Source organism: Rhinichthys klamathensis, unplaced genomic scaffold (genome assembly GCF_029890125.1).
Source record: "Rhinichthys klamathensis goyatoka isolate OS25496 unplaced genomic scaffold, OSU_Roscu_1.1 h1tg000438l_1, whole genome shotgun sequence".
Classification (NCBI taxonomy): Eukaryota; Metazoa; Chordata; class Actinopteri; order Cypriniformes; family Leuciscidae; genus Rhinichthys; species Rhinichthys klamathensis.
Window position 1 is genome coordinate 937,517 of NW_026606934.1, and position 23,442 is coordinate 960,958.

The 23,442-nt window shown below is 36.1% G+C and overlaps 1 protein-coding gene across 1 annotated transcript; it reads left to right on the forward strand.

Annotated features, from left to right (window-relative positions):
• Positions 1-2,161: 2,161 nt before the first annotated feature.
• LOC130071364 (5'(3')-deoxyribonucleotidase, mitochondrial-like) lies at positions 2,162-10,026 on the forward strand. The gene is made up of 5 exons (XM_056236110.1): positions 2,162-2,825; positions 3,825-3,925; positions 4,431-4,491; positions 7,266-7,380; positions 9,813-10,026. Exons 1-5 carry the CDS (start codon positions 2,559-2,561, stop codon positions 9,947-9,949), a joined length of 681 nt encoding a protein of 226 aa, XP_056092085.1. The 5' UTR covers positions 2,162-2,558; the 3' UTR covers positions 9,950-10,026.
• The last annotated feature ends 13,416 nt before the right edge of the window (positions 10,027-23,442 follow it).

A 23,442-nucleotide genomic window follows, 5' to 3' on the forward strand; every position in this document is an offset into this window, starting at 1 on the left:
TTTTTTAAGTAGTTTTTAAAATCTGTACTTTTACTTTTACTTAAGTATGTTTTCTTTGAAGTATTGTACTTCGCTACATTTGAAATCATATCCGTTACTGAGTAAAAAATAATAAAAGAAAAAAAAAAACACACTCCGGAAACTACAGCATTGATTGAAGGGCGGGAGAACAAACGCGCAAAAAAGGTGACGCAGAACCAGCTGAAGCTGAAACCGAAGCGCCAAGCGAATTATGGCCAGTATGAAAATACTTTGTAGAAAAAAAGCGTGGTTGTCCTCGAGGATAGATATCCAATTTGCAAGAAATGTGGACGCAAAGTGGCTGCAAAAGGAGGATATAGGACACCATCCCTCCTGCAGATAAAGGTATGTCCCGATTTACGTGATGCAGAGGGAACCCCGGAATCCAGTCATGAAAATAAAATTTACATAACGCAGATGTCACGTAAAACACGCAAAATAATGGATGGATGAATACATGGAAAGTAGAACTGTGCAATAAATCCAATCGCGACATGGTCTGTGAATATTTAAGCTTAGCACAAAAATACTGCATGTAAATATAACCCTATTTGTTCTGCTGAGCTGCGCCGCTTTGTCTACTACATACTCAAGTACGCGTGACATTCAGAGTCTCACAAACAATTTGAGGATATGAATACATGAACATTTCCAGAGCTGCTCTGAGAGAACGCCTAATGAGCATTTTCATAATTTTATTTGAGATAAACCATTGTCAAATACACTTTGAAACACTTTTTTACACTTTTGGTCTTCACTACAACCCGTCAAAATAAAAGTTTGGTTTTACTAGGAGAAATTAGGACAGAAATATATTACTATTAAGCATACAATAGAACGTAGCCTACTTCTCTAAATAATAATAATAACAACAATAATAATACATTTTATTTAAACATTATTTAAAGGAATATATTTTTTGTCCATGGTTTAATTTTGTAAATCTGTTTTTGCAGCGCTTCCCCAAAAAATAAAAGGACACAATTTTAAATTTACATTTGATTACAACTGTTTTTGATCATATATTTGGATTAAATCATTAAAGGAAACATTAATTTTCTGAATAAAATACATTTCATAGGACAATATTTTTCTTAAACATTTTATTAAATTATTAATGTTAAAAATAAGTTGTTAATCTAATTCATTATCAAATTTAATTGATTAGACATGTTTTATTGAAATTTTAATAAACAAAACAAACAAATGGTTTCAAGTTTGTTATAATAAAAGCATTTGTTCAACCAAAAAAAAATCCTGTTTTCATTAAAGGGGCACTTCACCTCTGGAAAGATGAATGTGTATTTAAAATGGGTCTGGGTCATTTATGTAGAAGAAATGAGCACGGTAATTCGAAAATACTACAGGTTTTCTACTGATACAAAGCTTAATGCTAAATCCTGAAGTGACCCTTTAATTTAACTGTCATTTTAACTGAAAGAATAATAATAATAATAATACCCATAATTTAATAATACAGTTTATTTATTTATTAATTGATTAATACTGTAAACCGTGATATTTTCTGAGACTTATCATACTGTGAAAATCTCATACCATTACAACCCTACACGGGGGATTCCCCCACACCACCCCCGCTGTTAAAAAAGTTACTCAGTAACTTTTACTCTGAGTAAATTTTAAATGAGCTACTTTTTACTTTTACTTGAGTAGATTTTTAGACCAGTACTTTTACTTTTACTTAAGTAAAATTTAATTGAAGTAGTAGTACTTTTACTTGAGTAGAATATTTTATTACTCTTTCCACCTCTGATAACCTTTCAAGGGTGGGAATGTGTTAGATATGTATTAATTCAACATTACATGTGTTTATTCTGTGGTAACACGTGTTAGCAGCCGATACCTCCGTCTAGTTGTTTTGTGTTAGTTTAGCAAAATAATCTGCTGAAGTCTATTGCAGGTAGAGACATTCATACATGCGTCTAACTACGGTCGCAGATGCTCGGTCAACTTGCTCTCGAGTGTTCACGGACCGTTCCAATATGGCGGACGGCATCCGCCAGTGAGGCATCTATGTTTGTATTCTACGGTCTTGTATTCTACGATACTTGAGAATCCCAAACGAGTGCGCGATCTCTCTTTTCGCAAATAGCCTCGGTTTGTTGTTCATTGACAGTGTAGAGCAAAAATAGCCACTATTTTTCAGCATGATTTTGAGTATGTAAACAAAGTGGTCAGATTAAAAACCACACACACTAACGTTACTGTATCAATAACGTGCTTAATTTCGCAAACACTCCACGTTTGACTTTAGCTGGCCTTTGCTCTGCTGTAATGTAAACAAATGCAGATTCGGGAGGTCAACGCTGCAATTCAACACCAGCGACCGCTGGAAAAACATGAGACCCTCTGACCCCACAGAAACTAACAAAAGAGTCGCACAAACGCGTTTACAATGTGCAAAACAAAAGAGAGCCAACAGAATGAGATGTGCTAGCAATCAGCATCACTAGCATAAGGGTTAATGCACACTGTCAAGTGACTGACGTTGGATTTGGACGGTTATTAAGAGGTTTATGATGAGTTTATTGCCGAGGATCGTACGGTGGCTCGAGAGGAGCTCTTCCTCGTTGCACTTTCACTATCAAAGCAGAGTAAACATGTGTACGAACAACAGAAGACTGCGAGTTCTGGTGGACATGGACGGGGTCATCGCCGACTTCGAGGGAGGATTTCTGAAGAAGTTCAAGGCGAGGTTTCCCAATGAGCCTTTTATATCATTAGAGGACAGAAGAGGATTCTGGGTGTCCTCACAGTATGGAGACATGAGGAGTGACCTGTGTGTAAGTGTGTGTGTGACGTATGAAATAGTCTGTTCGGTGAAAATTTAACCTTACGACTATTTTTTTTTTTTTTAAACCTAAAAAGGTTTGTATGTGTTTTATGTTTCATATTCATGGCTCATATAGTATGATATAGTGAGAATATGGAGGAAAAAACATATTACAAAAATATGTAATTTGCTGCAGATGCTGATATTTATATGGACAAAACGTGATGGAATTCTAATGCTTGTAATGCAAATCATTGAGATATTTATTTATAACAGATGTTTATGCATATAAATATCAATATCTGTCAAATGTAAATCAAACAGTACAGCAGATACTGACATAAAATGCATATAAATATCAATATCTGCCAATAATATATCTTAGTAAGATTATATTTAAAGGCTTAGTTTAATTATCAAAGCTCTGTAGTTTTAAAAGATAGGCCTATAATGCAGTGCAACACAATGATGACTGAGAGATGAACAAATAAACCTGATCAAAAGCCAATCATCATATTTGTTACTCATAATTTTTCACACACACAAAAAATGTATGGATAATCAAGTAAACCTGCTTCAGTCCAGTTGAAATATTAGCCTACTAACAATATTAAATTTGATAAAATCAGTGCAGATTACAGCAGAAAGACACTGAAGGTTTGTTCAGTTACACTAACAGGCTTTTACTTGTGTACTTGTTTCTGACGTCACAAACGACCTTGTAACCAATCAGATCAACGTGTGATCGTCAACCAGTGGATCTCTGAGCTGAGGGAGTGAGTGGAGGCGGGGCTCATTTGAATATTCATAGAACCGCGTATACTAAATGAGGCAAGGGTGTCGAGTTACATTCCAGATATTTTAAGGCATGAAGAATTTTTTTAAAAAAAATATGTCATTTTGGCGATCAAAGATGAGTTTTACGTGATAAAATTGTCTAGCGACTATTATTGATGTTGTTAAAACAACATTTTCTATAACTTCTAATCTAAGTTTGCTCTGATTGCAGGACAAGGCCATCAGCATTTGGGAGTCAAAAAACTTCTTCATGGAACTGGAGCCTCTTCCCGGAGGAGTCGAGGCGCTGAAGGAGATGTCCAAGATGGAGAAGTAAGACTTCAACTAGTTATATCATTAATTTTATTTGTTGCAATCATGGAAAATCAAATACCTATACCTAAATCAAATACCTATAAACCAGCCACCCTCCAGAAGATCTTGCATAATAGTCATATAGATTATGAAAACCCCAAATTCAAAATTAGAATATTGTGAAAAGGTTTTCATAAGCTGTAATCCATAATCATCACAATTATAACAAATAAAGGCTTGAAATATCTCACTTTGCATGTAATGAGTCTATATAATATATTAGTTTCACCTTTTAAGTTGAATTACTGAAATAAATTAACTTTTGCACGATATTCTAATTTTTCGAGTTTCACCTGTATTCCAAATTAGTATCTATGACTAGTTCTCATTCATTACATCTCAATAGTATCAAGGATTGCATAATAGTCAGATAAACGAAGCTAGTAATAGCTAAACAATCTCCCTTGAGTAAATGTTTGTCTGGATATTACCATCTGACTTACTTTGTCTTTTCTTCCTCCAGTACAGATGTCTTCATTTGCACCAGTCCAATAAAGCATTACAGCTTCTGCCCGTATGAAAAGGTGAGATTCTCTTAAACTGAGCTTCATTTATACAGTCAAACCAAAATGTATTCAGACACCTTCAACATTTCTCACATTATCAGCTTTTATTCACTATAGAAAAATGGTAATGAAATATGAGCAGAACTCAGTGGATATTTGACTGGTTTTGTCCGTCCTTCTGTTAGACTCTCACACATGAATTATGTTGAATATCTGTCAGCTGTTAAATTTAACTCCACAATTAGATTATACCAGTTTAGCTCAACCAGTGACCAAGCAATGCTTCATGTTGTTCAGTGTGTGTGTAAAAAGAGCATTAGCAATTACAGAAAACACACTTTGATCAGCTCAAAGTGTCCGAATCATTTTTGCTCCCAAATTTGTATAAATTTGACACTGTATAAAGAAATTTTTGGGTATAATATGTCATAGTTTGCTTTATTTTGCTCTCCTCCTTACATAAATGAACTATAGTGTCCTGCACACACTAGTAAAAAAATATAAAAAATTATATCTGGTGTCTGAATAATTTTTGGTTTGATTGTAGATGTTGGTCTGATTTTCAGGGTCAGTGACGTCACAATCGTTTTTTTTTTTGTCTCGTAATATCAGTAAATTATGCATATTTACGAGCAAACCCAGATTAACATAACACGGGACGTATTTGTGTATTTGCACTGTAACAAGGACGCATTAAAACAAAGTGTGACCCATTATTTTTGTTATATCTATTAATGTTCTCAAAATGCATTTAATACAGTGGCTTGCGGCCTCATTTATAAAACTTTGCGTAGGATTTGCGTCAGAAGTGGCGTAGGGATGAAACATAGGACGTGCGTACGCACAGAAATATTCGGATTTATAAAACCGTGCGCACGCACATCCTACGCATTTTTCCCTTAATAAATCACAATCAATTCTAAATGTAGCGCAGCTTTTGCGGCTTCATGTCACGCTCATAGTTGCCCATAAATAGTCCGTGAAACGCCCATAAGTTAATATTCATCGATTGCGAAATCATGGCAAACATAGAGGAAATTAAAAAAACGTAACTTCACTCAATGTGAAGTAGAAGTTATCGTTGGCGAGGTGGAAAAGAGGAGAAAAATGTTGTTTGGAGGGCACAGTGTGGCCATTACTAATGAGTGGCAAAAGGTTGCAGACGCCGTAAATGCTGTAGCCTCACACCCTCGGACTGTGGCCGAAATAAAAAAGAAATGACAAGCTACAGATGTCGGTTATAATCTACTTATAGTTCAGCACAAATGTAATTTCTTGCAGCTTTCTGAATGGTTGAGACATACGTCATACGTTATTGTATCAAAAATAAAACAAACTAAAGGCATATGCATGAATTACCTGCATGAATACCATGTTTCCGTAGCTGATAAAGACATTTTTACTATGAAAACAACTTTCCCCAGTGGACAAATAATACATCTATCTATTTATCTATCTATCTCTCCCTAATTATCTATCTATCTGACTGACTATCTAGCTATATCTGCTCCGCCTGACGGACACATGGCGAGAATATCAGTTTTGTACATTATTTCGTTCTGTTTACCATCTTATTTATGAGGATGAATTGTACAACATGCCAATATTATTGCAGAACATATTTCACTTTTCTTTTTGCAAATATGTGTTAATTTGCAATTCTGTTGCAGATCGATCAAACGGGTGTTTGTGTAGGCTGTTAATTGTAAGACTTGCTTTGTGACGTCTTCGTGTTATTTATGAGAGGCAGTATTGCCATTACACAACGGTCTACAGTTTCACACACTTTCACGTGTTTCTTCCCTCTGCCGACGGTGTCGCCATTTCTCATTTCACCCGTTTGTGTGCGTACGCCGGGGTCAGAGCTTGCGTGAAGGACCGCACATTTTACCGTCAAGTTTGCTTTTTATAAATACCAATTATTGCGTAGAGAGCGGCGTACGCCTTCTTTTGTGCGTACGCAACGTTTATAAATGAGGCCTCTTGATGAACAGAATTAAAATTATTTTCATATTTTTGCACAGTATGAAGTCAAAAATGTTACTGTGATACAACGTATCTTGATATTTTATAACAAAGAAAATAACATCAAATGTCTTAGGTAGTTATTCTTCTATTATTTCTTAGAATTTTGGAAAAAAATACTTTAACAAAACTGCTGCTAAAGTTCACTTGATCAATTTTTGCATAATAACTTTTCTAGAAATCCTATAACTGTTTATTTACAGGTATATATATATATATATATATATGTGTGTAAAACCTGTAAATAAACAGTACACACACACACACACATATATATGCACTGTATGTGTTTGTATGTATGTACAGTGTGTACATGAATAATATACATACATAAATATGTATGGGTGTGTATGTACTTTATATATATATATGTGTATATTCATGTATGTATGTGTGTGTGTGTATATATATGTGTGTGTGGTGTTTAGATTTTTCATCATCACTATAAGAATAATTGTAATTATTGTTAAACAAATAATCAATCAATTATATATATATATGTATGTATGTGTGTGTGTGTACTGTATATGTTTGTATGTATGTATGTATGTATGTATGTACAGTGTATGTGTGTGTATATATATATATATAGTTATTGTTAAATAATCAATACATTAAGGATTTAAAAAATATGATAGAGATGATATATTATAAGATATAATTTATATAATATCCTGTTTTCAACAGTAATGCAACTAGAGTCAGTATTTCAGTGCATTTTCTTCCCATCTCCACGGTTTCCCCTCATCACGTGTGTTTGTCCACAGTACGCTTGGATAGAGAAACATCTGGGCCCCGAGTTCCTGGAGCAGATCGTCCTGACCCGAGACAAGACCATCGTGACCGGAGACGTCCTCATAGACGACAAGCCTGATATCCTCGGTGAGTAAGAGCGCCGTATATCAGGTGTCTGTGTATATCTGAGAAACACATGTGTGTTTTTCCCAAGCGGAAACCTTCCAGTCTCTCTCTTGAAAACATCTCTGAAGTGAGTTAAACTGCAGTTCCTCCACTGGCCACTAGAGGCCGGCTGCAGAAGAGAGTCAATCCCATAGACCTCCATGTTAAAATGCCCAACTTTACAGCAGAATAAAACATGTTTACAGTCTGGTGCAAAAAGTGGTTTTGGCCTATATCACTAATTTTGCCCTTCATGACGACTGTGAGAGGAGTGAATTTTTTTATAACTCATCCGTTTAAATTATATTAAGCCTTAAAGTTCTGCATAATTAAGGGCGTGGCCACTTGAGTGACAGGTGGGTTGCCGCTGATGTCACTGCTAGCCTTTTTTTTTATTACAACTACAGTCAGGGGGGTACAATGAGTAAACAAACAAACAAACAAACAAACAAAAAAAGACATATATAAAGAAACGGTGACTTATCAGTTAAACAAAAATGTGCAAATGTTTACAGATTGAAACACACTTTGCAGCTTTCTTATTTTTCAAACCCAATAATGTTTAGGTATTGTTGAATTTCTGATCTTAAAATTAAAAACAAAGACTTGTTTCCTCCAAATTTACATTTATGAATACTATGAATTTAGCTAACAGAGGAAGCACATTCATTAAGTTACATTCCTTATGATAAGATTTGTCATAAGAGAAAAAAACAAATAACATATTTTTAAAGCACAGTTGAAAGCTGGGGATGATATGATCCTGAAATAATGTAATCAATCAAACTGTAATTCATGTAATAATCTTTATTTTTATCCTGATTATTTATATAGTTAAAGTGAAAGAAATAAAAAATGTTGGTATTTTTGCGACATTGTTAATTAAGCAATAAGCCATAATATATATATATTTTAAATTACAAGCATGTCATAATTAATTCTTAAACAGAGTTATGCTTTTATCATATTTGTTATCAAAGTTTCTTATAAAAGAAATATCATAGATGGTTAGAAAAAACGTCATCTCTAATCATTTCGGATAGCTGTATGCTAAGCTACTATCCAAGCTAACTAAAAAAAACACGAATAACGAGAAATGTGTAATTTCGCAATCTATAGCTTCGGTTATATACTAGCATATGAAACGTATACGTTAAAAGACATTAATGGTGGTTATAACGTAGTTCAAACGACTCGTTTAATAAAGTGATATCTTATTTGTAACCAGGCACTAAAGCGATTACCTAAAAAACGTGCTTTGAACCAATCGGATTGCTTGGGTCCTCAGCTGGGACTCATCACTTCACCACACCGGGAGTGAAGGAAGATAAAGAAGATATTTTTGTTTATATTTTATTTTTGACTGCTAAAACTAATATAATTTGTTGTTTGCCTTAATAATGTAAGCGTTCTAGCGTGAAAATCTTGCCTATAAATAGTGTTGCACGCCTTCTTATCAAATTCAAATGATCATCCTCTCCTCTATTTTGCTTGGGAACTAATGAGGTCGGAACTAAAGTTTACAGGACTACGTTCCCTGGAATCCTCTCGAACCGAGCACTTCTAAATTCTGATCATTACCATAAAGTTGACCTGACTTCAACTTCTCGCTGCTCTCGCCGTCCAAGAGACGCGCATTGAAAATGAATGACTTCCAGCCACTTTGACCATAGATATCCATAATAAAGGCTAAATGTCTCGTCCGCGCTGCTGGCCAATGGAGGTCGACGTCCGCACTGGCGGCCATCTTGCCACAGGCAGCTCGCTCACTCGTAACATTGTGTTTTAACGGTGCATGTACTTTTTAAATAACCACAACTTGCTCAATTTTCTACCGATTCTCAAACAGTTTGGTTTGTTATAAACGTCAGAGATGTAGTTATGACACTGCATACTTATGAATAATAAGTGTATAAATAAATAATCATCCAGAATTATAGCCACGTTAATAACTTTTGTAAGAAACCAAACCGTTTGTAAATCCGTCAAGATTTCGACGAGTATTTGTGTTCGTGCTGATCACTCATCTTACATCAGGCACCACAGAGCCCGCCAGAAAGCTTGCCTGTGACAAGATGGCCGCCGGTGATGACGATAGAGACTCCGCCGTGCCTTTATTATGGATATCTATGACTTTGACGCTCTCGCCGGCGGCGGTGTGAACGCACGGTAATGCTGCCAAGATGGCGACGGCCGGCTCCGCCCACTTTGGGCTTCAAAAACGCTCTTCGGAAACACTACTGGTGACGTCACGCACACTACGTCCATATTTGTTTACAGTCTATGGTTTTTCCATTTTTCCTTTGCAGTTTGCAAAGCTGAGAGATTTTCAATAGGCTGATAGGCAGTATTTTCCGCATGTCATGGTCTCCGTAATCCCATGCTTTTTTACAGTCTGTGGTTTTGTGTTGAAGGTGTGGAGCCGAATCCGTCGTGGGAACACGTTCTCTTCACCGCCTGCCACAACAAACACCTGGAGAACCCTCCGCAGCGCCGGCTTCTGTCCTGGGCCGACGACTGGAGAGCCGTTCTGGCCAGCAAACGCCAGTGAGACACGACATCCCATCATGCTCTCCTTCCACAGGGAAACCAGATCTGATAGAGACAGAGCGACACGCGTCACAATCTAACAACACACGTACGTACACAATGGGGGAAACAATCCAACCGTCTCCATTGAGTTTGCAGTGTGTGAATCGCCTCCTCGTCCTTTAGGACTTATAACAAAAAACAAAACAATGTCTAAAAGCTGCTTTGTGACAAGATGTACAGCAAACAAGCTAAAAAACACGTTTTTATAAGCTGTCGACCCAAAAAACAAGCATTTAAAGACACAAAAGTCATATTACTCTGAGATTTGACTTATGCCAACTGGAGGGGGACGTAATCGATATTGAGTTTACAGAAATATAATATATAAAACTGATATTTGACTTACCTGTGACAATGTTTACTGCACATGTCGTGTGTTTTTAGTCCATACTGAGTGTCAGGATCACACAATTCACCCATTTATATCCACTTTTGTGTCCTTAAACGCTTGTTTTTTGAGTCGGCAGCTTATAAAAACGTGTTTTTTAGCTTGTTTTCTGTACATCTTGTCACATAGCAGCTTTTAGACATTGTTTTGTTTTTTTGTTAAAAGCCATAAATGACGAGGAGGCGATTCACGCAATGTAAAGACGGTTGGAGTGTGTCCCCCCCCTGGTGTGTGTGTGTGGTTTTCAGATTGTGACGCGTGTCGCTCTCTCTCTATCAGATCTCTGGGGGAAAAACATCCCATCATGCTCTCCTACGACAGGGAAACGAGATCTGATGGGTATCAGCCCTCATGTCCAGTGTTATTCTGCCGATCGATTACATGACGGGGGAAATACACTGTGTTTTTGTAGGACACACACACACAGTTTTTCTTGCAAGACTTTTTATTGTTTATATGCATTCATAGAGAGCTCACATACTCATCGTTTACATCAAGCATAAACTGCCTTTCTACAAAGCGGATTGAATATTGAAATACTTTTTACGCTCCCACCTCACACATGAGCATGAACGATTTTTCACTGGTTTTCTCTCAGTTCAGTACGTTAACATGAATGCATGATTAATTTATTATGAAGTATAGTTTTAATTCAGGGAGAGCCACTGTAAAAAGGGATCAGTTGACTTAAACTTAAAATTTAGGAAATCCGTTGTCTTAAAATTATTAAGTAAATAAACTTCATGCTTAATCGAATTAGGTCATTTTTCAATTAAGCATTAAGTTTATTTACAGGTGAAACAAGAAAAATTAGAATATCGTGCAAAAGTTAATTTATTTCAGTAATTCAACTTAAAAGGTGAAACTAATATTTTATATAGACTCATTACATGCAAACTAAGATATTTCAAGCCTTTATTTGTTATAATTGTGATGATTATGGCTTCCATCTTATGAAAACCTTTTCACAATATCCTAATTTTGAATTTGGGGTTTTCATAAGCTGTAAGCCATAATCATCACAATTATAACAAATAAAGGCTTGAAATATCTTAGTTTGCATGTAATGAGTCTATATAATATATTAGTTTCACCTTTTAAGTTGAATTACTGAAATAAATTAACTTTTGCACGATATTCTAATTTTTTGAGTTTCACCTGTACTTTAAAAAAAAAATTGTAAACCCGTTTTTTTTTTACAATTATTAAGTAAGTTAACTGATCACTTGTACAGTAAGGTACAGTAAGACAGGTTTGAATGTTCCAGCTTGTGTTGTTTGATGTGAATGCCGGAGCACTGCATGTGTTTCTCTGGGGATGTGTTGCACTCCCGACACTAGGGGGCGCTACGAGCACATGGATTTATTATAACGCCTGTGAAAAAAAAAAAAAAAGTTTTGCTTTTTAATTTCGGTTAATACTTTTATTAGTTTGGAATGACTCTTTTAATAAACTTTTTATGAATTTGAGGATAGGTGTTTGGTTTATGGTTTGTACATTACCTCTGGGTGTCATGGATGAGAACGACGTACTGTTGAAATGTTTGGGGTCGGTGAGATTCATTAAATTGACTAAATTACCTTACAAAAGATTTCTATTTTAAAAAATACGGTTCTTTTGAACTTCCAATTCATCAAAGAATCCTGCAAGAATAAAATCTATCACAGTTTCACCAAGTTTTCATGTTTCCTGAGCATCAAATCATCATATTAGAGTGATTTCTGAAGGATCACGTGACACTGAAGACTGGAGTAATGATGTTAAATCACATTTTACAATATATTCACATAGAAAATATATATAGAAATAATCCCGAATATGCTTACTTGCTGCTCAAGAAACATTTCTGATTATTATCAATGCTGAAACAGTCGCTTTTTGTGGAAACTGAAATCTTTAGTAACATAAAAAATGCCCATTTTGATCAATTAAAATGCGTCCTTGCTGAATAAAAATCTTCATTTCTAAAAAATAATCTTAATGACCCCAAACATTTGCACAGATTAAATATATTTGCAGATGTGTGAGACCAACATGTTTAAAACACTACTGTCTCAATCACAGTGACTGAGATTTGAACACGGGTTTATCATCCGTTGACTAGAACAAACAAACGAAACATAATCGAATTTGGGGTTTTCATAAGTAAACCATAATCATCAAAATTATTATAATTACTGAAATAAATGAACTTTTGCACGAGTTTCACCTGTATTTGTATTAACTAACATTAATAAAGATTAACATAAACAGTAACAAAATGTATTGTTCATGTTAGTTAACACATTAACTAATGAAACCTTATTGTAAAGTGTTACCGAATAAGTAAATGTGCAGAATTTGACCTGAAAACACTACAATATTCATGCATAAACAACCCGATACTCTCTAGTACTGTCTTTGTGCAGTGATGGCTCCATTAGCCAGTTTGCAGGGTGTTGCATCAAGGGTCAAAGGTCACCGGGTTCGGCTGAACTGTTAAACCGGCGGTCGTGAGAGAGCGCTTCCGTTCTTCGCTGATGTTTGACCAACACCGGTGATGCATTACATGTGTTGTCTGTGCTTCCTTTTGTCCTCAAAGTATTATTTTTTTTATTTTTGTTGTGCTTTGTGCCATGTAATTTAGAAGTAGAAATGAATTAGTTTGTAAATGTTCATTTAAAAAGTGAAGTTTACACATGAATGCTAATGATCAAGAAGTGGTGCTAGTGTCCGGACCTGAATAAATAGCCATGAACACCAACGCTGTTGTGTTTTCATTATTATCAACAGTAGTTCTTCTTGTAGACATTTATGTTTGGATTAAATTTGATTTTTGTAATATTTTAACAGTTACGCTATATGGTACAATGGGACTAAAGAAAAAAAAATAGCTTTATACTACTTCCATAATCCATAGTGTATGATTGCAGAAAAAATAAATATGTTTGTATTGAACATTTATGGAGCAAAATTATATATATAAAAGTGGTTTATTAAAAATATCATGAATGTATTAGGTGGCGACATTTATATTCATACTTTAGCTCAAATAATTGTTTTTAATAACGTCCAAGTACTTAAAGTTTGCGCTGTTTTCTGTTTGTTCAATAAATACATTGTCATTAAAATGTTAATAAAACTATTTTTAAAAATACAGAAAATAAAAAATATTTTAAAAAGTTACGGTTTTGAAAGCATTGAAGATCCCATAATAATTGTATATATATTTACAGTTGTAACAATAAATTATATGTTATTATATGATGTGATCAATATCATATTTTCAAATATAATGGTTTCATTATAAAAATGGTGATTATCTCTAAGGTGGACACCAAACTTAACATGTGATATTTACATATGTCAGCAGATGGAAAAGTCGGGCGGTTGTTTATTATCATGTTAGTTATTGTGTCTTTCGCCTCGACTGCATATTCTTCCGTTATTAAAAAAAACTGTTGCTTTAATTACCTTGAAAAAAACTGAAAATCATTAACAAGACCTTCGTCTCAAAAAATATTGAGTCATTTTAGCGATTCTCGTTTGCTACTTAAATCTACAACATTTGAAATAACATCAGATCAAATTAGTTTAGAATCAACTTTCAACTCAACAAAAAGGTTTGGAAGCTCGTTTCCACCACAGAATGAAAAATAAAAAAGGTAATTGCGACTTTTTATCTCACAATTCTGACTTTTTTTCTCACAATTGCGAGATGTAAACTTTATTTCAATTGCGAGATATAAAGTCGCAATTGCGTGTTGTAAAGTCAGAATTGCGAGATATAAAGTCGCAATTGCGTGTTGTAAAGTCAGAATTGCGAGATATAAAGTCGCAATTGCGTGTTGTAAAGTCAGAATTGCGTGTTATAAAGTCAGAATTGCGAGATATAAAGTCTCAATTGCGTGTTGTAAAGTCAGAATTGTGTTATAAAGTCAGAATTGCGTGATATAAAGTCGCAATTGCGTGTTGTAAAGTCAGAATTGCGTGTTATAAAGTCGCAATTGCGTGTTGTAAAGTCAGAATTGCGTGTTATAAAGTCGCAATTGCGTGTTGTAAAGTCAGAATTGCGTGTTATAAAGTCAGAATTGCGAGATATAAAGTCTCAATTGCGTGTTGTAAAGTCAGAATTGTGTTATAAAGTCAGAATTGCGTGATATAAAGTCGCAATTGCGTGTTGTAAAGTCAGAATTGCGTGTTATAAAGTCAGAATTGCGTGTTATAAAGTCAGAATTGCGAGATATAAAGTCTCAATTGCGTGTTGTAAAGTCAGAATTGCGTTATAAAGTCAGAATTGCGTTATAAAGTCAGAATTGCGTGATATAAAGTCGCAATTGCGTGTTGTAAAGTCAGACTTGCGTTATAAAGTCAGAATTGCGTGATATAAAGTCGCAATTGCGTGTTATAAAGTCAGAATTGCGAGATATAAAGTCTCAATTGCGTGTTGTAAAGTCAGAATTGCGTTATAAAGTCAGAATTGCGTTATAAAGTCAGAATTGCGTGATATAAAGTCGCAATTGCGTGTTGTAAAGTCAGAATTGCCTTATAAAGTCAGAATTGCGTGATATAAAGTCGCAATTGCGTGTTGTAAAGTCAGACTTGCGTTATAAAGTCAGAATTGCATGATATAAAGTCGCAATTGCGTGTTGTAAAGTCAGAATTGTGTTATAAAGTCAGAATTGCGTGATATAAAGTCGCAATTGCGTGTTGTAAAGTCAGAATTGCGTGTTATAAAGTCAGAATTGCGAGATATAAAGTCTCAATTGCGTGTTGTAAAGTCAGAATTGCGTTATAAAGTCAGAATTGCGTGATATAAAGTCGCAATTGCGTGTTGTAAAGTCAGAATTGCGTGTTGTAAAGTCAGACTTGCGTTATAAAGTCAGAATTGCGAGATATAAAGTCTCAATTGCGTGTTGTAAAGTCAGAATTGCGTTATAAAGTCAGAATTGCGTGATATAAAGTCGCAATTGCGTGTTGTAAAGTCAGAATTGCGTTATAAAGTCAGAATTGCGTGATATAAAGTCTCAATTGCGTGTTGTAAAGTCAGACTTGCGTTATAAAGTCAGAATTGCGTGATATAAAGTCGCAATTGCGTGTTGTAAAGTCAGAATTGCGTGTTGTAAAGTCAGAATTGCGTGATATAAAGTCGCAATTGCGTGTTGTAATTGAGTACATAGATATATATGCGCCGAGTTGAAGTGCTCCCAAGCACTTGCTGTGGTATTCCGCCATACATTATAGTTATCCACTTTACACGCTTAGAAAAGCGCAACGTTTTATTTTGTTTCACCATTCTTGGTCGAGTTACACTACTCGTGTAACTGTATTTAAAACGTGGAGGTGTTTGGTCGCTTCTGTTTGGATCCTAATGAATGAACTGGGCTAAGCTAAATGGGTCATATAGTGCCATTTTCATACAAGTTAATTTGATTCTTTAGGGTCTAAATGAAAATTTTGTAATATACTTTAATTAAAAATTCTCATTATTATTGTAAGAAAACACTAATTTTACCTGGTCAAAAACAGCTCTGTTTTCAGCACGCCGTTTCAGTGCATGTGCCTTTAAATGATCATGAGCTGACTCCGCCCCTCTGTTCTGCGGGCGTTTCGACAACGCACGTGGAGTGTTTCCTTGACAACAGTTGAGGGTATATTTTGGAGAAAGAATGGCAGCGGGAGTTTCTGAGGACACATCTGTGCAACCGTATCAGTTTGAACCGGAGTCGCACCCGGAACAAGATGACGGCCGCAAAGAAGTTCGACAATTCGCCTTTGGCTAAGCCACACCCTAGAATGTAGATTGACCAATCACAGCGCAGCCAAGAACGAGCTCCCACAGAGGTCCGACACTTTTTCACAGCGCTCCGTTGACTTTAACACAGGCGTCTCATATTTTTGGTCCCATTACCGTCGTAGTTTTATCAAAAATATGGTTAAACGTTGTGCCTGGGGCATTTGTAACACAGATACGCGTTCCCCAGAGAGGTTGGAGGGGGTGTGCGTTTTTTCCCTTCCCAAACCGAACTCAAATCCTGACAAGTGTCGTCTAGCACACGCTGCTAATAAACACAACGTTATACTCACGTAGTCCGTTTGCTTTGTAATAACGATTATAGAAGTGAATAGAGCTTTGCATGAACAGTGTTGCTCCTTGATATTGTGAGTCCCAGCCTCCGTCTCCATTAGTAGGATATGCGGTGGTTCATTTGTTGACTGTGACCGGAATGCTTTTGCCTTTATTCGGATGCCTTGTTCCTTGCGTTTCACCTGTATGTCGTGAATATAGCCTTCGAACGGATATTGCAGCCCTTTTGCCTACTTCTATCGGACACTTTATTTGCTGCTTTATGAAAGTTTGATAAAATTTGAGCAGGAAGAGCTGTCACAGCATAAGCCATGTTGATACCAGAGCCCAGATGAAGTTTGTTTGTCGGACGTAGCAACAGTAACTAAGGGGGGCGGGGCTTAGCCAAAGGCGAATTAAGGCTCAAACGTTTCTGAATGGTTGGTTAACTTAATGTCACTTTGATCTATCTTTGTGTACTGGCAGAGTAGAGTAACTTAGTGAGATGTACGAACGCTATGTGTTGTATACGTACTCAGTTTGACAATAACCATAACGCGTTGTTCATTATAAACGTGGGATTATGAATTATATTGAGAACGTCGTACATAGAAAACATGCCGTAATGTACCCTGAGTGTAAACCATAGCCGCATTCATCGTGAAGCGTGCAAGCGATTTGCAAAGATTAATATAAAGGTTAATAAAACTTTACACACACTTCTTCTGGAGGTGCAGCAGGAACACGAATAGTTGGTGCCGATTCTTTTTTCAGGAGCAGCTTCTTAGCAAAACCAGCTTTATACTGACCCTCGTTTCAACATGACATCATGACTTTGCGTAAACATACACGCCACTTTTTAAGTCAAGTGGCGTGTTATCTATACGCATTTTGAGCTATCCGCGTGTATGTCCACGCCGAAATCTTTTGCGTGTATGTCTACGCCATTAAATGTCCGAGTGATTCCGCGTGTATGTGTACGCCGTTAAATGTCCGAGCGAAACGAAGCAAAATCTATATCTACATCTGTGGAGCGATATTTCTTTTCCTAGGATGGTAGGGGAAGACTCATAAATGGTATTAACCCCAGTGACGGGTAGGTTTAGGGACGGGGTTGGGGTAGGTCATATCTATATATACATAATACAGTAATATAACGTTAAGTCAAAGGCGTTGATAAACACGCTGAAAAGCGATTATGCGTGTTGATAGCACGCCAAAAATGGAAATACGAATTGGCGTGTCATATATACGCCATTTCATGAGATCAGTCTGCTCGTTTATAAAGCAGTCTGCTGAGAAATGATTCGCGCAAACATGAGAGCATTGACGTTGCTCGTGGGGAATATTCCCTTCGAGAGCAAAACTCAGCCACTGCGTCTTCAGCGGTTCGGATTTAGGAACATTAAAATGACTGTGTTCGTTATTACACCCAAGAACAGAACACCACAATCGCTTAGACGCCATTCTGCTCCAGCATATCAACACTAGCGGACTATGATGATGACAGCTCGCTCAGGGCGGGTCTGTGTTGAAACACTGCTGTCAATCAACAATCGTGGGAGGGGCGTCAGATCTAGTGACGTCACACGGTCGAACGGCTCGATTTGAGGCAGGGGAAAACATATAAGGAGATTAAAACAAAAACACTGGATGGATTTTTATCATTATATGATGGTTGTGTACAGGCACTGCCAACACACATTTCAGTACAATCAACTTGTAAAAGTGCATGTACCATTAAGTGCTATCAAAGTGTCTCGCGCGATTGAGTGCACGCACTGAGACGAGAGGTATGTATCAACTCGTTTAACAACAGTTTAATATGAAAAAACGAAAACGGTGGAGTATCCCTTTAAGAGTCTGAGAAAAAGACAGAAACACCAGCGATTATTGCCGGAGAGTTTTCCAGAGAAAGAGAGAGGATTGTGGAGGCCGAGTGCGTCATAGCTCGGAGGAATCCCTGCGGTGTTATGAAATGTAGAAATCTGCGTAAAACACTTCACTGGACTGTCCTGATGGATTTGGGTTTTTATGGTTTATGATTCTTCAGAAAATCATTCTAGTATGAGGATTTGCTGCTCAAGAAACATTTCTGATTAACAGTTGTGCTGCATCATATTTTTGTGGAAACCGTGACACATTTCCATTGAAGAGTTTGGGGTACATTAGCCTATTATTAAAATAATAATTAAAAAAATATATATTTACTTTATTTGTCAAGGATGCATTGAATTGATCAAAAGGAACAGTAAAGACATTTATAATGTTACAAAAGATTCTATATAATTGCTGTTCTTTTGAACTTTCTATTTTGCTTCTAAAATATGAACTGTTTTATAACATTGATAATAATCATAAATGTTTCTTGAGCATCAGATCATCATATTAGAGTGATTTCTGAAGGATCATGTGACACTGAAGACTGGAGTTATGATGCTGAAAATTACACTTTTTAACTAAATTATACTATATATTCACATAGAAAACAGAGACATCTTTCAGAAATAAAACTCCATGATGCATTTTTGTGAATATGAAAAATATACTTCCGTGTGAGTTGACCTGGACATCAACAACAACAAAAAAAATCAGTTCACTGTAAGAAAAGCCTGAAGGAACAAGAGTAAACATCAGCTTGTAACTTTCTAAGCATTTCTTTTTCCCTTTTGTTTATGTTTTCCTCTGGTTTATGATAGATGCTGTTTCCAAGAGCCGACCAATCAGAGCGCTGCATCTGTCACATGACAAACACACACACACCTGTGCACACAGCTCTCAGTTTCCAGCTTCTCCAGGATGCTGATAAGAGAATCCCTATAATCGTTTACCGAAAACCTCACTAATTACTGACTCATATCCAAGCTAACTGTACGAGGACATCGTTTCGGGTGTTTTGGTCAATATACTGACCATCAAAACTTCCACATAAATCCAATGAGCTCTTATATTCTTTTCCTGAGAAACAAAGTGACTCAGTCTTTATACATAACAGCAGGTTTCAAGCACACCTTCCAGGAAACAGGCATACCTGTGCGCAAATACTACAGTAATGCTAGCAAACAAACCATAAAGTCTGCTCAATAAATCATGATGTTATCCTGGAAGAGAGGGAATATGACTGGCGAGACCTACGGTAAATACAACATAACAGGGCAGAAGGTGCAGATCGATCATCATTAGCTGTGGGAAATCAAGTCTCCATTTTAGCCTCGTGCCATTTTTGTTATTTTTTTTATATACAGGTGGAACTCGAAAAATTAGATTATCGTGCAAAAGTTCATTTATATTCAACTTAAAAGGTGAAACTAATATATTATATAGACTCATTACATGCAAAGTGAGATATTTCAAGCCTTTATTTGTTATAATTGTGATGATTATGGCTTACAGCTTATGAAAACCTTTCACAATATTCTAATTTTGAAGCTGTAAGCCATAATCATCACAATTATAACAAATAAAGGCTTGACATATCTCACTTTGCATGTAATGAGTCTATATAATATATTAGTTTCACCTTTTAAGTTGAATTACTGAAATAAATTAACTTTTGCATAATATTCTAATTTTTCGAGTTTCACCTGTTTTTGTAGACATTTCCAGAAGTGAAAAAAAAATATATATAAAAATATATATTTTATGATTACGGTTTTAGTTTTAATAACTCCCATAGCAATGCACAAAAAAAACACAATAAATATGTTTCGCACTATATGATTTTTTTTTTCTTTTTTAAAGCAACAATTCTGAAAACTTCATGTCAGATATTTAGTAAACATGACAGTCATGCTGGTTTTATGAAAGCCAGAGGATTTCTCCACGTTTCCAGTTGTAATGTGTAATAAATCAATGGGCTTCTCAGGATGTTCACTGTGGGAATTGTTCCCATGATAAATTATGGATGAACAATATTACAGGTCAACATGAGAACACAGTTGGGTCATTCTTGGAAAACACTTTTCATGTGAGACATAAAAGGGGAATGAGGAGACAGGACAAACAGAGAGACGCATAAATAAATAAATGGTATTTTTCAACTGTAATCCTGCATATATATGACAACTTTATTGACGTGTATTGAAAGCAACCACAATTCCTTTTGTCCCCCATTTGTCCACTGAATTTCTTGACAAACAGCACAATTTAAGGTACAGTACTGTGCAAAAGTCTTAGGCATGTCAGTATTTTCACACAAAAAAATGGTTTCAAGCCAGTTATTTATATATTTTGCTCTAGAAAATATCAGTTTACATTTCCAAACATTCATTTTGCCATTAAATAATCCAGTGAGATTTTTGCATGATCAAGGAGCGTGACATCAGCCGGTATCTGATCTCTCCATCATCGAGTCCGTCTGTGATTTACATGAAGAAACAGAAAAACTGAGACAGAAAAACTGAGGCAACGCTTGAAGAAAACTTCCTGCGTGAATGCGAACATTTGAAAAGTTTTAGGCACTTGTGTAAAACTGCTGTAAACTGAGGATGCTTTCAAATATAATGTCATCAATTTTATCAATTAACTATTAACTAAATCACATCAATATTTGCACCCTTTGCGTTTGCACTGTAAACCCGAATAAGTTAGCAAAACTCAAAATAATTGAGACAATATGTTACATAAAGTTTTTAAGTTAAGAAATTCAAAGTTTAAGTAAGCATTATACATATAATTTTTTTATTATATAACATTTAATTTGAGCATTTACTCTCCCTTTGCGTGTCATGACAAAGCATGCTGGGAAATAGAAATTCCAGCCCAGTTTCAGTTCAATTTAAGTTAGTCTAAATGAAAAGAATCGAGTTCATAAAACTCAAAACAATTACATAAAATGTGTAAGTTTTGTGAACTCAAAACGATAAAACAATTCAGATTACTTAAAATGTGTCAGTTTTGTGAACTCAAAAGAAAAAGAAGGTTCTAAATACTCGTAAAAGTTGATTTGTTTGAACTAATTTGTTTAATTTAAGTTGGCTCGACTCAAACCAATTATTTTTTGAGTGTTTGGGTTTACAGTGTGTCAGACTCCTTGTGCGTACAAAAATATCACTGGATTATTGCAATTAATGGCAAAAGGAGTGTTTTGAGATGTAAACCGAGTTTTCCTAGTGAAAAAAAGATATAAATAACTGGCATAAAACCACTTTTTTGTGTGTGAAAATACATACATGTCTAAGACTTTTGCACATAACATCATTCAAACAGGAGTTATGTAGCTAAAAGTATAGGTCAGAAATGCCGTTAACCTTGAAGGATAACAAAAGTAGTCTTGGCAGAACCATTAATCATGATTTATCACACTAGATAATGTTTGCGTATTTCAAAGAGGCTCTTAAATCCCTTCCTTGAATTAAGTCGTGTTGTGACAGCTTGTAAAAAGGATTTATTGCACAAAATGCAACAGGAAAAACTCTTCAATTCACACCAACAAATCAAATCTGCATTGAGTTCTCAGTATAACATCTAAAACAAGTTAATCAGTAACAATGAAACACATGTACAGTGGGAAAATAATACTGCGCCACTTTATTGGGATATTTCTGTGAGAAAACGTCCATGTTGTTCACATTGCAACAGTTAAATGCATTGAAATAGTTCTAGTCAAGTTGTCCTTCTTTGATAACACTTTACAATAATGTCCCGTCAATGCAGTAATCCCAATGCATTAACTGGTGCTGTATCGAGCATTTTTATAGCATTTTTCACAAAACATATAGTTTCAAAGCAACTTTACAGAAAATGCATGTGTCTAAATTACAATTTAGAGTGATCTGTTATCAGAGGTGACTGTGTGTAATGCATTTCAATTCATTTTCATTCAGTTTCATTGTTAAACAATGCATTAAAGGAACACTCCGACTTTTTGGGACTTTAGCCTATTCACCTTATCCCCCAGAGTTAGATAAGTCCATACATACCTTTTTCATCTCCGTGCGTGCTATAAGTCTGTTTGACGCACCCACCGCTAGCCTAGCTTAGCACAAAGACTGGATGTAAATGGTTGCAGCTAGCATACTAATCCAAATAAGTGACAAAATAACGCAAACATTTTCCTATTTACATGTTGTGATTTGTATAGTCACAGAGTGTACAAATAACAAAGTCACATGAGACAGACATATTTTAACCGTATAAATACTGGGAACTACTCTCAGAAGGCAGCACCTGAGACCAAGGGGGTAATCCATCGACCGGAAGTTGAAGCCGGCCGGGTGCCGCCATGTTGTAGCAGAACTTCACTTGCGTTAGCATTTCCATTGACTCCCATTCATTTTGGCGTCACTTTGACAGCGAATAACTTTACATCTGAGGCGTTTAAAGACTCCATTTGTCCATTATTTATTTCTAAAGAAACACGACAATGTATAAAGGGCTCCATTACCTTCTATGTTACATTATGGCCCCGTAGAAACAGATTTAGTAAAAATAGGCTAACGATTGCGTCATAACCACTCGACTCTCTGTCGCGCTGTACAGAAATTACCGTACAGACAGCAGGAGAAGCTCACAGGCAATCGGGGGGACGTCCCGTCAAGGGAGAAGCCCATAGATAATGAGTCCAGAAAAGCAACGGAATACTTACTCCTGCTCACTCACGCCAAAGAACTCTTTGCTCAAGTTCCCCGTCTCTGCAAGATTAACGTTGGCAGTTTTCACGCACAGCTACTAGAAGATTAACGTCTGTCAGACAGGTTGCTCACGTCATCAAGCTTAGTTTGAGTCGGTCTGAGTCTGCGCGTCAGGAACGGAAGTTCTCAAAAATCGCTAAAAATGGGCTTCAACTGTCTCAACTGAGTTCCAATGAGATGCTCTGTCCACTTCTTTTACTGTCTATGCCTGAGACGCGCCGTGGTGAGGAGCAGAGAGAGCGCGTCTCAGGTGCTGCGGTTATCACTCCGCCCAAGTAGCAGTGCTTCGCCCTCTGAGAATATAGTTCCCAGTATTTATACGGTTAAAATATGTCTGTCTCATGTGACTTTGTTTTTTGTACACTCTGTGACTATACAAATCACAA

Coding starts and splice junctions, on each gene's coding strand:
- LOC130071364 (XM_056236110.1), top strand. CDS start 2,559: ATGATGAGTTTATTGCCGAGGATCGTACGGTGGCTCGAGAGGAGCTCT. Junction 3,926..4,430: donor GAGATGTCCAAGATGGAGAA/GTAAGACTTCAA, acceptor TTCTTCCTCCAG/TACAGATGTCTTCATTTGCA. Junction 7,381..9,812: donor CGACAAGCCTGATATCCTCG/GTGAGTAAGAGC, acceptor TTTGTGTTGAAG/GTGTGGAGCCGAATCCGTCG.